Below are 15,053 nucleotides of genomic sequence, written 5' to 3'. Positions count from 1 at the left end.
CCCTACAACTCCTCTCTGATGCCGAGGGGGGGATGAAAAGGGGGAGGGAAGAAATTAAACCCTCTCCTGCCTCAGTTTCCCCACAAAGCATGCTCAGAGAGTCATGTCTCCCTTCTGTCAGCCTTAAGATGTTCCAGAGAATCTGTTTGGACATTTAAAGACTCAGGAGGGTGGCTTGTTTTGTTTTAAAACTGTTCTTGTTATGTTTTCCAGTTGTTTTCAATGTAAAGTTTTAAATCTCTTTTTGTTAAAAATAAATGGGTGAAATGTCGGGGTCCCTTTCCCCCTGCCATGTGGTCCTGGGAGAGGGGCCCTGGGGAGGAGACACAGGGTTTCCCTGGCCCCTGGTCAGCCTTGTTCCCCATTGGTTGTTTTGTGTTCCCCAGCACGGGCAAGGACCCTCGGGTCCCGGATTGTAACAGTTCCTCGGCAGAGCCCCGGCCATGGGGCTGGAGAAATAAACATCTCTGAAACATCTATCAAGAATTGGTCCATATATATTTCTTTTCCACGGGCCTCGTTGTTTGATACCTCATGTTACAGAATCCCCACTGTAACAAGTTCCCTGATGCAGACATGAAGCGCAGTCGTGAAGCCAGAGACAAGTTCATTGTAAAGGTCTCTTAGCCATGGCTAATTATAATTTTTTTAATGAAACGCGTCCATTATTTTGTCCTGCAAATGCCGTCACAGAATGGTGTATGCACAGTGTTGGAATCCTGGCCAAATTCAAACTGGTTTTTTATATGGAGCTGTGCACATTGAAGTAGGGCCCAGTATTTTGATGCAGGAGCTGTCCGAGTAAGTCATCTCAAGACTTTAGACCAATGCAGTCTATCCTACTCTTTGACATTTGAGGGGTATGGGGTTGAGGAAATAAAAAGCGAAAGGGCTTTTTGATAAACTGCAATTATTCTGTGTTCGTAGCCAATTCAATTACATGATTGATCATATTAAAAGCCATTTATATTGATTAATAGTTAAGGATATGGAGGAATAAGGATCTGGTTCCATTCAACAGTAAGGTACATTTGGAATTTAGTCTGTTAAAATATCCAATGGTGTGAATGGAAGTTTGTAAATGTTACTGTGCCACACAGGACTTTGGCCAAGTCAAAACCAAAAGGGTAGTAGGGGAATGTATTTACTATCTGTATTTTGAGAGCATGTTTTGGATGGGTTCTGCATAACAGAAGTAATTGAATTGTTGATGACACTGGGTAGTTGCTGGTATTTCAAGATACACTGGCGAGGAATACAAGTAAAGAATGGGTCTGGCAGTTGAAACAAGCAGTGGTGACAGGTATGTGATGTGCCAACTCTGGGACTGTCTGGAGCTGGAGTGGAACACAGGGTCTAATTCATGGCCACTGTGTGTGAATGCTCAGAATTAAGAGCAGGATTTTTGGAGAGCTTCAGTTTTTTCTATCTGAAACATAAGGATGTTGTATCATTTTCTTAGAGATACTGAGAGGATTCTTAAGTTCGTTTCTAAGTGAAACACTGAGATTTTTTGAGCTAAAGAGTTTATAACTTAAACAGGTGGCTTTTTGTGGGTTGATTTTTTTTTAAATTCTCTAGGTTGCAAGTTCCATGTTTTATTATGCATATATATTTGCATATTTTGACAAAAATACAATTTTCCTGTTTACTATTTAGAACTGTTCCAAATAAAAGTCTGTCTATACTTTGTCATGTTTAAAAGAGAGAAAAAAAATTACATCATTAACTTAGCAACTTTCCTCCTCAGCTACAAGGTACTGTAAGAAAGAAGATGAGGCAGTGATGGAAAGGGATTTGAAATTTTGGCTTTTGACATTTTTGGGTTTTGTTGCAAAAACTTAGGGATCATTCATGAGCACATCAACATAACAATTGTACTGAAGTAAAAAGTGACTTTTGTGTCTTCAGTGACACAGCTGTCCTGATCTGCCTTTTTCAACCCCTGACAATGATATCAGAAAAATTTAAGTTAGGAAAAGACTACTGCAGTACAGAGAAATAGTTTAAAAATATATCTTTTATTTTAAACCAACTTTTTAGGCTAGCCAGTGGAAGCAAACTGTGTAATGCAGTATCTGTTATGCTTTGTTTTTATTCCAGAGCAGAATGAGATGATCAATACTGAAGGTTATGAGAATTTCAATTACATAAAGTGCCATAAAATGATAATTTTGTTTCCATTATGGGTACTGGATTGATACAGAATACACAGCCTTAGCAGAAAAGCTTTTCCTGCTCCTATGCTATAGAAATTGTTTGGTCTTGGTTGACCAAGTCCAAGGATCATTTTTTTTTACGTTGTGGTCTGCATTTTTTAAAAATTAAGATCAGAGAAAGTGCTTGGTTAAATGATCTGATTTAAAAAAATCAAATTTAGATGCTGCTCTAAGGCTAGATCAGCTATACTCAGTATAATCCACCCTTCCAAAGATCTACATGAGAGAAAGATGAGGAAACTAAATTCTGTACATTTTCTAAATTTATTTCTCTTCAGCTGCAAAGTATTGATGCCCTAGGTTTTAACTTTTATATTTTTCGAATTCTGTGCTGCTTAGTGTGTAACTCTGAAGTTTCTTGTGGCCTGTTAACTTCTGCTCTCTTGTGCTAGGTAGACATAACAAAACCTCTCCAGGCTTGCTCTCCAAGGACACCCAGACCGTCCTAGGCCCAAAAGTATAAACCAAAAGGCCTCTAAGGGGGGGGTAAGCTTGGGGAAATTACATCATTAACTGAAGCTTTAATTGGATATGCAAATAGACCAAACCTATAAAAGTGTGAAGAACTTGTGACCTGTTGTCCATCTTAGGATCCCTCTTGGCAATAGCCTCTGGCTCCCTAGGGGGTACCTTTGAAGGCCTTTCAAATAAATACCTACCTTTATTCCCTTACTCCTGTCTAGTCTCTGTTCTACGAGGCCTCTCAAGGCATCAGTTCAAATAAAGTGAAAACAAAGTAAAAATAAATTTTTGGCTTTCAGAGCTTTAACTAATTTGGACTTCATTATTTTTAATCATTCTCTTTAATGTAGCTGTTGCATCTTAACATTTGGCAACAATTTTTCAATACTCAGCTGAATTGTTTACTTCTTGTTTTTCTTAAAAAAAAAAAAAAAAAAGCCCATCTATGGCTGTGCTTGCCCAAAGTCAGTGCTCTGCAGCCTGTTAGCTGAGTGCCTTAGCACGGGTCTGGCAGAGACATGGGCTGGGAGATCTCGCTGATAGCATCCTCACCTGACTTTGCTGCGAACTGGTTTTTGCCAGCTGGGTGGCAGGGGCACCTCCTCAGAAACCTCTTTTACAGCCTGCTCTGCTGGGTTTATGCCAGTCCTGGACAGCTCTCTGCTCAGGTGACCACCTGTGCTGCCCTGGGACGCTGGTGGGTCTTGTGCGGGCTCTCGCAGAGCTGTCTGGGGCAGTGGCACTGCTGGGGATAGAGCCCATCCTTGGCATTCTTCCTGTCACTTGAGAGTCAGGGTGTTTCACTGAAGTGACTGTGGACATGCAACTCACCTGACTCCTTGGCAGAGCTGAACACAACATGCTGCTCCCTGGGGAACAGAGCTCAGGGAAACTCCCTAGGAAAACCTGCCCTTTGACAGCTCCTTACAGGTGTTAAATCTACTTCGCTGTTTTATATGCTGTAGCACCAAACAAGAAGTGCATTTTTTGGTACTGATTATAGCTATAATATTAACCCTTCTTTAAGACAGGAAATTTAATGCAGATTGGTAAAGTTTGGCCTCAAAATCAACAGAATCCATTTTAAGTTATCATACATTGCTAGAATTATTTACTCATATATACTGTCTTTCAGTCCAGATGTTGCCTGCCTGGCAGGAGCAGTATGCCAAGATATTTTTCTGATGTTTTCCCATGTGTGTGATAAATATATTTGTTTCTAGAGCTGCTGTTTGTCTGCAGCTCACAGAGCATCTGTACCCTGACAAGCTCAGAGATCAAAAAGGGAGACACTGTAGGAAAGAATCTGGACAGCTCTTTTCTTGGAGAAGTTGGGAGCAACTGTAAGGGTTGTTTGTCCTAAAGCAATTGGTGGAGCAAACTGGGCTGAGGTTGGAAAAGAACAGGCAAATTACTCATCCAGTGATTCTTGCTTTTTCACAGGTGGGTGGGCCTTGCTTGTTTTTGAAATAGTTTAGCCCATGTGAATCAAAACTGAGGTTTCAGTAAGACACAAATCATTACCTAGTCCTTGTGATTTCTACTGACTGCCATCTAGGTCTCTTCCCTGGCAGTGTCACTGTCTTCTCCTCTCATTTGCAGGGCCAAAGTCCAAGCATTTTATTAAGCTATCAATGTTGTTTGAATTGAAACAGGAAAGAGAAATTAAAATCCACCAAAAAATCCCCAACAAAAAGACCTCCAAAGTGCAAACAAAGAAGAGCAAGAGTAGAATTTATCTGCTCAAAGTCCTGTGTGTGTAAGAAACTCGTGCAGTATTGTGCAGGGAGGCTTGCATGCAGCTCTCAAAAATACTTCCCAGGCACACTAAAATTTCCACAGTTCCGCCTTTCTGACTTGACACACCAATGCTGCTGCTGTTCAGCACAAGCTGGCAAACCATCCTGATGAAAGTGGAAGATTGACTTTGCTCTGCTGTAAATATCATTGCCTGTTTACTTGCCCTTGAAAATGCCATGAATACTTTGTTGCTGTGTAATGAAGTATAAGTTATTGCAGTGAGACTATTTGTAATATGAAATGGATCTCAGTAAATATAAAAGCCATGCTACATTATACTTCTTTACAGGCTGTGAAGACTGGAAACAAAGTTCATAGCTTTGGAAAGAGGGAACAAGCCATCAGGAGGAATCCCAATGTTCCTGTGATCGTAAGAGGCTGGCTGCACAAACAGGTATGCATGTGAGCACCTGTTTCTGTTCATATACCTCAATGCAATCATCAAGGAAGACCAAGTGCCTTCCAAGGAACTGAGAAAGCAGAAGCTCGAGTGTTGGTGACACACAGGGCAGTGTTGGGTACTTCCACAGACTTCCATAATGAGAAATTCATGCTTGGCAAGTGTGAAAACCAAGGTTTATGAATGGGTTTGGTTCAGAAAAGGAAACCAATTAATGGACATCACCATCACAGCTCAACGTTAAGGCTATAACTTTATTATCTAAATCTGGTTATTTTCCCTGTTTTATCCTGCTGGCTTGTTGCCATGCTGATCTTGGACTCCCTCAGAACACACTCAGCCTGAGGCTGGCTGTGGAGGCCTTACTCTATCTGCTTGCTTATGCCCTTCTGCCCTGATCAAAGGCTTAATTCCAGTCCATATGCCTTTTGTTCTCTAGAAGTAGGAGGGAGAAAATTACGGGAAGTTGGGACCCATTCACCACACATTGCTGTCACCAAGACCAGTAGCCAGCAAAGACTGGATTATAGAAATTTACCCAGTGAACAGAATTCTGCAGCTGCTGTATCTTGAGCTCTTAAGCTGACAGAAACACATCCTTGAGTATAATAAGTAAATAAAGCTGTTCGTTGTATGAGAATACTTCCCCTGCTTCTAATTTGGCAGCCAGTGTCTCCCAGATTATCACCCCAGAGATCCAGCAGCTAGGTTTAGGGATGGGTAGGAGAAGGCTGAAATCTGAGGCTCACAGTTATGATTTTACATGCACACAAAAGTGGAGTAGCTGCCAGCTCTCTGCTTCCTCCTGAGTGCAGAGATATAATTCTGCTGTGTTCTGCTCTCTGCTCTGTTGACATCCACTACCCAAGCCCATTAGTTCTCAGGACAGAATCAGAACTCAGACACAGTACGTGTTGCCAGCCTTGTAGCATGAAAATGGGAAGGGAAGAAAGTCCTTCCCTACTGAATTTGACTGCGGAAAGGAGGAGGGCCATAGCTAGAGCGATGTTGTATATCCTATTTTCTTCTGTCCTCTAACCTCTGCTTGTATGCCCTTAAAGCCTAAAGGTGCTTTTTATGCTGCTGGTCTCATCAAAGCCTACCTGAGCTGAAGAAGCTGTACTTGCTTAGGTTATAGTCTGGCAATTTTAAAAGCTTCAGAAATTAATTTCAATGCAAATATTACTCATTTTGACAAGGTTATATATATCTATATCTATCTCCACAGGCATATTATATCATACTTCATTAAAATTTGCACATTATACGTCCTGTTTTATTTCCTGAGGAATATTTGATTAAATTACATTTTAGGCATGGGTAACATATGGTGATTGAATTATAGGATATCATTGCCTGAAATGCACAGCTGTGTAGTGATTTTCATTTTGTACTGCAGGCAATCTTTTTGGAGTTTGTGCCGTCCAGAAACACACTTGGTTTCCTTAGAAAGGAAATATATTCCAAGGAATTTTTATATATATTCCTTGCAGATAAATCTGTATAGATAAAATAAGCATTGGTTGAGTATAAGGTTAATCTGAATGCTGTTTGGGATGAGAGTTTAATTACTTAATGAAAATTAGCAGCTTGAATATTCTGCCCTCATTATTTTATAGCTGGATGTTTTGCCTCTTATCTTTCTTAGTACATAATATTTTGCTGAGATATAAACTATTTGTTTTGCAATTAGCAATCATATTTAGGTAAACGTCTGGTAAACTACTCACTGGATCAGCATTATATCTGTTAACTTTCCTTAAGTGAAAATCACATTTCTTGTGTTTCAGGATAGCTCTGGAATGCGATTATGGAAGAGACGATGGTTTGTGCTTGCTGATTATTGCTTGTTTTACTACAAAGGTGAGTTGGTATCAGCTGTTTTGAGTTAGTCTGAACAGTTCACCTGCACAAACCACGGTGAATGCATGAACTAGCTGAACTCTTCAGATAAAGTTAGCTGTTCTGAGATGAACAGTGAAACATTTGCTTGGCCAGACATCTTAAATGCACAGCAAATTCCAGGCCAGAGTAGGGGAAGCAAAGGATGCTGTATGATTTTTTTTCATGTAATTTATGTTTGGTGCATGCCATGGTTTATGTTGCAGAACATCTGACTGCAATAAATAAGATTTATGCCATCTCTGGTCTGTGTTGTGGTACCTACTTGCTTGCACTTGGACATCTGAGTTTTTTCAGAATGCACTATGGCCAGATGAGGGCATTGGTTCAGCTTTTATCCAAGGGACAAAGTAAGAGTAAGAACTTCTGAATCCAGTAATTCCAAAAAAAAAAAAAAAAAGGTTAAGTGTGATCTTAGACCAAACTAGGTATTACATAAGTTTATTTTCAAGTCTTCAATACTTTGTGTGCTACAATTTTTGGAAAGCATTACAGAATATCAGACTTGGAATTCATATTTCTAGATGCTTCATTTCTGCTGTTGATCACTTGGAGCCAGCTGTAAGAGAGGATTCCTAATTATAGCAATTAGCCTAGATGGACGGTGCTAAATGGAAGATCCATCATGATATGCAGCCTGTCACAGTTCATTTGGCACAATAAGCTTTATTCTTGAACTGTATTCTTCTGGCCAAACCTAAGAAGCAACATCTACCCACCCACCCCCCCAAAAAAGAAAAAAACTTCAATAAAAACCCAAACTGCTTTTAAAAAAAAAATCTTTTTTCTTTAAAAATAAAGCATTTTTCTGCACTTATTATTGGTGTTGTGCCATAAGTGAATAATTCGAGTCAGAAAGGACTTGAGGAAGTGTTCTATCCCACTGCCTGGTGAAAGCAGGGTCAGGAAAGGAGTCAGCCCAGGTTGCTCAGGGATTAATCAAGTGAGGTGTTGAAAACCTCCGAGGATGGAGATGGCACAGCTTCTTCTTTGCCCTGTGCCCCTGCTGCTCTGTCCTTGGGAAAATGCTTTTCCTTATATCTAGTCTGAACCACTGTTCTTTCTGCTTAATGCCTGTTTTCTCTGTGTCCTTAGAGGAGAATGTATTGCTAGCCCACTGAACAGTGCAGGGATTTCAATTCTGGTTTTTGATTCCACAGACAGCAGAGAAGAGTCTGTTCTGGGGAGCATACCATTGCCTAGTTACGTAATATCTCCAGTTGGACCTGAAGATCGGATAAATCGCAAATTTTCTTTTAAGGTACTGTTTGCAAAGCTTATCAGCTAATCATAGTTTATTTGCCTGAGAAAAGCTGCTGTTGTAAACAAGAACATCATCTGTTTTCCTATTTTACTTGTTACTAGTTTTTAAAAGCAGACAGATTTATTGACTGCCTGTTCAAATGTGACATAGCTTTTCTTTTTTTTGCTTATGAATTGACATTCATGTCTGTTACTTTGTAAGTGTCCTTAGAGCTTGATGAAGTGTCTGTGAGTAAAGAGCCTGTTTCTAAAATCAGAAATTAGTATTGACAAGTTGTTCCAGTACTGTTTACAAATTGGAAGAAAGGTTGTCTAATTTACTTTGTAATAGAGTCCTTGATCTCATAATGGACTGATGTCTGTTTTGTTTTGTTGTGGTTTTTTTAAAAAGAAAAGAATCAAATCAGTTCTCACAGTTAGAAAATGACAACTTAGTCATCCTAAGTAATACGGATTTTTAAAGGAAAAAGTACTCGTTCGATATAGTTTGAGGGTGGTTTTGCGTTTTTTCTTTTTCTAAAAATAAATATAATTGTATAATTTACAATTCTAGTCTTTGTTATAAAAGCCCATGGATATGAAATAAAACATACACTTCTTGATAGTGCAGAAGCCTGACTCCAAATGATTGTCTAAACTGCAGCACTTAAGCAAAGTTTAGAAACTTCTGTCCCTGTGGCAGATTTAAAGTCAGAGCAGAACTTGTTTTTCTATCAAGCAAATGAGTTATTTACTTTAAAAGTAATTTACAGATCAGATTTCAATCAGGCATCCTTTAGGAGGTCTGGAAATCTTTATTTAAATATTTTCTGTGCTGAAGTTATGAAGAACTTCTGATTTTCTCTTTCATTTTGATTTTTTGAGGTATTTTAAAATTAAGACTGCCTTTTATTACTTTCAGTTCTATGTTCAAGTGGATACTGGTTTGAAATTTATTGAACAAATATTAACTTGGGAAATGTGTTTAAAAAAGACCCAGTGCACTTTGTGGAAATGTTTATTGTACTTTTTCAAATGCATTGAACATGAGATATCAGGATAAAGCTACAAAGAAATCTTTGTTTAAGAAAATCTTTCCACCCCTAGTGTTTACTGAGTGTGATTCATAAAGCCCTCTTTTTCTAGAGCCTTTTCCTAGGAGGAAGCACATACTGAAAGAGGGGAACTCAATGTACTCTTCTAGGCTTCTCTGCTTTTTATTTTATTCAAAAGTGTTTACACACATGCTCTTGAGTCACCACTGGCCAAGGGAGAAGAATCCATGGTGTAATCATGGTTAAACCTTTCCAGAAGCAAATGCAGACTTCCCCTGTTCCTTTTAGGGTGTGATATCTATATGAGCTCTACCAGGTACTCAATCTGAGTCTTTTTCTGAAAATATTATGAGCCAGAAAGCCGAGACTTTCAACACAGGATCATTACTGAAAGGTTGATATAGATAGAAATAGGGTGTTGATAGCAAAAGAAAGTTTATGCTAGAAATTTCTGTAAAAAAACCGACGTTACATATATCAGTTTGTCAGGCCAGTTTTAACTCTGCTTTAGGTGTTTGATGATTGACTGCAGGCTGGATGCTGCAGTTTGGTATTATTTGGACCTAGCTCCAAGGGCAGTAGGAGGATTTTGTACAGTTGCTGTGGTATGGAGCCTGTCCAACATTGATGTTCAGTGGTCACGGAGTCGGCTGTGGGCACCCCGCAGCAGGAGCACGCCCATGCTGGCATTCCATCACTCAGCAGCCATTACCTTTATCTCATCTCTTCAGAGCACCTCGAGACCCAGAGCACAGATGGACGTTCTGTCTCGCAGCGTAGCGCAGCCAGAAATAGAACACATGGGCAGATTAAGCCCAAAACAAAGAGAAGACTTTTTTTGCATTTAAGACCTGAATGAGTGGGAGAATGCACCATGACACTTTTTACATTTGGCCTGTTCTTTATTGAGATTGTTGCAAATCTTCTGTTACAACAGAGGGGTTGGCTCCCATTTGAAGTGGTAGTGAGTTTGGAAGCTAGCGAAACAGTAAAACTGCAAAAAAATTCAACTCTCGTGTTTGCAAAACTAGAGGAAGGAAATCTGCTTAGCAAATACGTGGATGCTTTTTGCATATGATTTGGTTAGAAGGAGGCTTGTAAAATACATGCTCACTGGGGCCTGTGTTAAATCCTGCAAACTGTTAAAATGTGTGCTGTAGGAATTCTCAAAATCCTTTTCCTTTCATCACCTCCTGAGGTCCAACTTAAGTTTTTGTCTCTCTTTGGGTCTTCAACAATTATAGGCCTCCAGAGCTGCATACAGGCTTTTGAAAAGCCATCAAACCCCTACTTTGAAATGTAACAGTATGGGAGTTTAATTTTTTCATTTAGAAACTGTGCTTTTAAGTATCTATCTTGATACAATTTTTGACAGTTGACAGTTTTTTCACTTCCTTCATTTGTGCCAAGCAGAGTGCTGTGACCAGCTGAAAGCCACTGTCACTAAGCTGTGTGTGAGCCTAGAACTCGGGATCCTTACTGCATTATTTAGTTCAGCAGCTCACATCCTAAACATATTTAGTTAATCTAATTGCTGCATTTTAAAATAGTAAGTTTTTGTTGGTACCAGTATGAGTGAGCACAAATTCAGTGTTTAGACTTTAATGTGAAAAGGCTTGCACAACATTAGTGTATATAGCTGGAAATACTTCCTGTGATTAAGAAAGAGCTGACTGTACTTTGTAGTAATACAGTAGTTTTAAACAGGAGTAATACCAGTTTAAGAAGGTTCATGTCATCACAGTCTCTTTGGAGGCCTTGTTGTCCTCAAACATGAAAATTATTTTTAATTGGTCTTACTTACAAATGGAAGAATTTGTTCGTCGCTTAGACCTGCTGAGACCAGGGCAAACTTCTTATCTGTTTCTTTGATCTTACTGGTTTTCCTACCAAAAATTTGATGTAGTTTATTCCATTATGTTCTCTGAATCAGTGTTGCTTCCTTAGGCTCCCATATTGCTCTGGGTCTGAGGAGCCAGGTGAAGAAATGCCAAATGTTGTAAATTTGAGAGGTGCTGTTTTCAAATTTGCAGGAGGGGAGGGTTCAAGCTTCTAGAAATCCTTAAAAAGCTCAGTATTATTTAAGGGTGAAAGATGAGTTAGATCATAGTGGGCTGTTGTTGAGTTTGTAGTGAAGGTTCAGAGTAATAATTCAGTTTTTGCTCAGAAATGGTACATAAATATCAAAATTAAGGAGAAGGAGGAAATTTCTGTATATTATAGCTCATTGACAGAACTAGCTTTAAAAGATTACAGTTATTAGAAAACTGTTCCTTTCCTCATCCCTTTGTTCTATGAACGGTGGCTTCTTTTCCCCTAGGTATTTTGAACAAGTGGATGTGAACAGCTGTAGGCATTAGTTACTTTTAGTACAGTCTTTTGTTAAGTGGTTTTTTTTTTTTTTAAACATGAATCTTTTAATGATTTTAACTTGTTTAATTTTTTGTCCTTGTCCTGTTGATATGCTCTTGGGGTTTACTGTCCATTTCTCCTACTGTGCACTATGGGAGAGAGACTGCTTTTCTTCTCAATCTATCCACATTAAGGAGTCTGAATGCATGAATAGGTACCAATATTATTTTTTCCCTGTTGTGTGTATGGTGTACATGTGGGCATGTGCTGTGTTTTAGGCTTTTTAGTATGCTGTAGCCATCCTAATAGCTTTGGCTTTAAAAAAAAATCCCAACCCAAAAGTCCTGCTAGCTTCTGTCTGCCAGCAGGGACAGCTGCAGGACATTGGCACGAGGTGGCTTTCTTGCATATAAACCACACTACTAATAAATAACTGAAATCAATTGGAATTTTACCTTGACCAGTGTTATGTATTGCAAACTTCAGGATCTTGTGGTTGTTGATAATCGCACACCATCTCTGTTATCCCTTCTGAAGCCGGGGATGTTTACGGCTGTGAGAGCTTCAGTCTCCCAAGGGAGAGTGGTGCAGCACAGTTTACATTTTGATACTGTTTTCACCTACAGCCTCTTAGGCAGTGCTTGCAGCTCTGTTGAAAGGAAAACCTAAACTACAAGTGGGTTATGTTGATCAGGGTGTACAGATCAATTAAGACAGCTGTTAAATCCATTTGTTGGTGTGGTATGCAGTCTCTGCAGATAGTTACGAAAATTCTGAGTTTTTAAAGCAAGTGTAAAACCAGTGAATGGTTGGCTCCTCCTGCATCATCTGCAGTGGGACATGCATAGTCTGCTTTGCTGCAGGAATCAGTTCACTTTTGAATTTTAACACCTTCTGTGGGCTCAGCCTGCTCCGTGAAGGAACTCCTCTGTAGTCATACTACGTAATGTGTGGTCTCACATTAAAACGACCATTCTCCTTTATATCTGGAGCTGCCAGTTTTTCTTCTCTTCATACCCTGGATGGCAATCATAAATTGTAGTGAATTAATGCTTCTAAATCATACTTGCTTTGAGCATTCTAGTGTTCTAAAAATGGAGAAAAAAAGACAACCCCCAATAACAACAAAGAAAAACCAAAGAACTCAACCAGGCAAACACGAACAAAGTTCTTTGATTCCTAAATACGTGATTGATCAGAGCTATTGTTTAACGTGTGTAAGTCCTGTTTTCCTGTGTTCAGGTAGGCAGTTAATGGTGGGAATTGAGAAGAAACCACCTTGCATTCATTCCCTTTGCACCAATACTGTTGGGAAGTGGAGACTCTTTCCAACAGGAGAGTCTTGACTTCTTTATGTAACCTTTTCCTTCTCTTCCTTCTCCTCCTCCTCCTTTTTCTAGCTGGCTGTTCTACTTCAGTCTCCAGTTTTCAAAACAAACTCAGGCATCCGTGCTTGAGGCGCAGAAGGGAAAGGCCGTGTTTCACACATTCGGGAGAACAGCCTGCCTTAGGAAGGGAGTAAATTCTGCGCAGAACTTATTTAAAAGCACTGTAATAGCAAGCACATATTTTGCTCTTTGGAGTTGTTGATAAGAAGTCTCTAAGGTTATGGTAATTTGGGAGTTTCAGGGTAAACAACTGAAGTTATAATGTTTAGGGAAGGCTGCACTGGATTAAATAGCCTGGGTTTTGTCAAAACTATTGTTGTGTTTCTGAAGCCATCTATGATTGTCTCTACAATCATTTTTTAAAATTTGATTTAGAATAATGAGGGGGAGAAGATTTCACCAATATAAAAAGAACAATTATTTAGGCAGGATTTGCAAAATACATTTACCCTTTAAAAACAGATGTAACCAAATCAAAAATTGGATGTAATTATTTTTATCTTTTTAAAAAACCCTGTGTCAGCAGTATTTAATGCTATTAGTTTTTGTGTGTGATAGCAGGCTTAGTTTTATAAAAACAAAGTTTAAATTACTAATTTGATTTTAATATCATTACAAGAGCTTCCAAGCAGGGTATACTGTCTTCAATTTTTTTGGAAAGTAAGGAGATGAATCTCTCTCTACTAATCTGAAGTGTATCAGGACTTACATCATTTGGTAATATTTATACTGTTGCTAATTCAAATGTGGGTGAGATTTGATTAAATTCAACTAGCCTAGAGTTACAAAGATATTCCATATTGAATCCATTTGAATACTGAATATATTTATAGAGGAATTGCCCAGTACCTCTAGTTTGCAGTGGAATTTCATGGAGTATTTTGGTGTGCAGAGATAATCGTCATTATTTTATGTGCTGTGATAATTCTATCAGTATTACTAACTTTTATCAGTAAGTCTTGTGACTTTGCAGCTAATATGTGTTCAAGTGCATGCTTTAACCAAAAGATCTTAACATGCATTATAATTGATTCTTAAATAAGCAGTTCAATTGCTTATACTGTAAGATTTTTGTCTGTGTTTTGTCTGAATAGATTTCTTTATTAAATGAGCTGGGAAAATTGACTTGCTGATGCACGTCTCATTGAGAATTTCTTAAATTTGTTTAGTATAGGGATTTCTTCTATTTGTTTAGTCCAGTATTTATGGCAAATTAAATATATCAATTAAAAGAAAATGAAAGGCTGAAATTTCCTACTGTGAAAATCAGAAGCACTGGGCTTTCAGCTTAATAGTTCTACAAAGAGGCAGAGGAATTTCAGTAAAAATTGGAGTGCCTTTTGAGTCTGCTGCACTTATTGTGGTAGATAATTTACACCAAATTCAAGAAACAGTCAAGGAATCTGGAAAGTTGTTTTTAAGTACGTTTTTTCTAGGAAAAAGTGAAAGAGCTGTCTAACTTCTATTTCTTCTTTTTCCTTCCAGGCTGTTCACACAGGTATGCGGGCATATATTTATAACAGGAATTCTGTCATTGGCTCTCAGGCAGAGCACACAGGGATGCGGACGTACTACTTCAGTGCTGACACCCAGGAGGACATGAACGCCTGGATCCGGGCTATGAATCAGGCTGCTCTCATGCAGACACGTTCCTCACTGAAGAGGCAAGTTCCACTCAGAAACATTCAAAATAAATTTAATGTATCTTACATAAATCACGCCCTTGGTGGTTATTTGACGCTGCTGTTTGTAAATATTTGCATAAAACTCTTTCACGTTTTAAAGAAATAATTGTTTTCCGTTTGCATTCTGTTGCAAATCGGTTAACTGATATTAATTAAGAGAACCTGGTGTTCAGTATTTGTGTATGCATGCAAATTGTGTGCCCACATTTAGTGACCTGGATTAATTTCTCTCTATGTATAATATTTTAGGGAATTTCAGGTAAGAAGCTCCAGTTTCTGTGGGCACATTCATACACTTGCAGCAGCCAATTGGCAGCCTTTGGGAGAAAGAGGTAAAAGAGAAAGAACAGAAGTTTAATGAGTTGTTTCAAATGAGTGTTTAGAACTAGGATTGAAGTGCTGTTAAGGGGGAAAAGAATGCTAAAGATGGGTAAATCATAAGTGCACAGAGTTAATGGATGTCAACTAATTTATGCAGGTATGAACTGATTATGAACCAATTCAGCTGTGCCAAAATGTGCTTCCAGTTTTTTCCTTTTCTTTAAATT

At 38.7% G+C, this 15,053-nt stretch overlaps 1 protein-coding gene across 5 annotated transcripts in view; it reads left to right on the top strand.

The window, feature by feature from the left end:
- The window catches only part of PLEKHA7 (pleckstrin homology domain containing A7), a 98,970-nt gene that overhangs the window by 45,211 nt on the left and 38,706 nt on the right, over positions 1–15,053 (top strand). For 4 of the 5 annotated variants that reach the window (XM_017726586.1, XM_017726585.1, XM_017726589.1 and 1 more), the window contains exons 4-7: positions 4,771–4,875; positions 6,672–6,744; positions 7,944–8,044; positions 14,306–14,484. In XM_017726586.1, the coding sequence (XP_017582075.1) occupies positions 4,771–4,875; positions 6,672–6,744; positions 7,944–8,044; positions 14,306–14,484 (458 nt within the window). The remainder of the gene's footprint in view (positions 1–4,770; positions 4,876–6,671; positions 6,745–7,943; positions 8,045–14,305; positions 14,485–15,053) is intronic. The other variant, XM_017726587.1, reaches the window with a different exon arrangement.

The sequence above is a fragment of the Corvus brachyrhynchos genome, unplaced genomic scaffold (assembly GCF_000691975.1).
Source record: "Corvus brachyrhynchos isolate BGI_N302 unplaced genomic scaffold, ASM69197v1 scaffold62, whole genome shotgun sequence".
Lineage (NCBI taxonomy): Eukaryota > Metazoa > Chordata > Aves > Passeriformes > Corvidae > Corvus > Corvus brachyrhynchos.
Note: the sequence above shows the minus strand (reverse complement) of the source record. Positions and strands in the feature narration are given on the sequence as shown.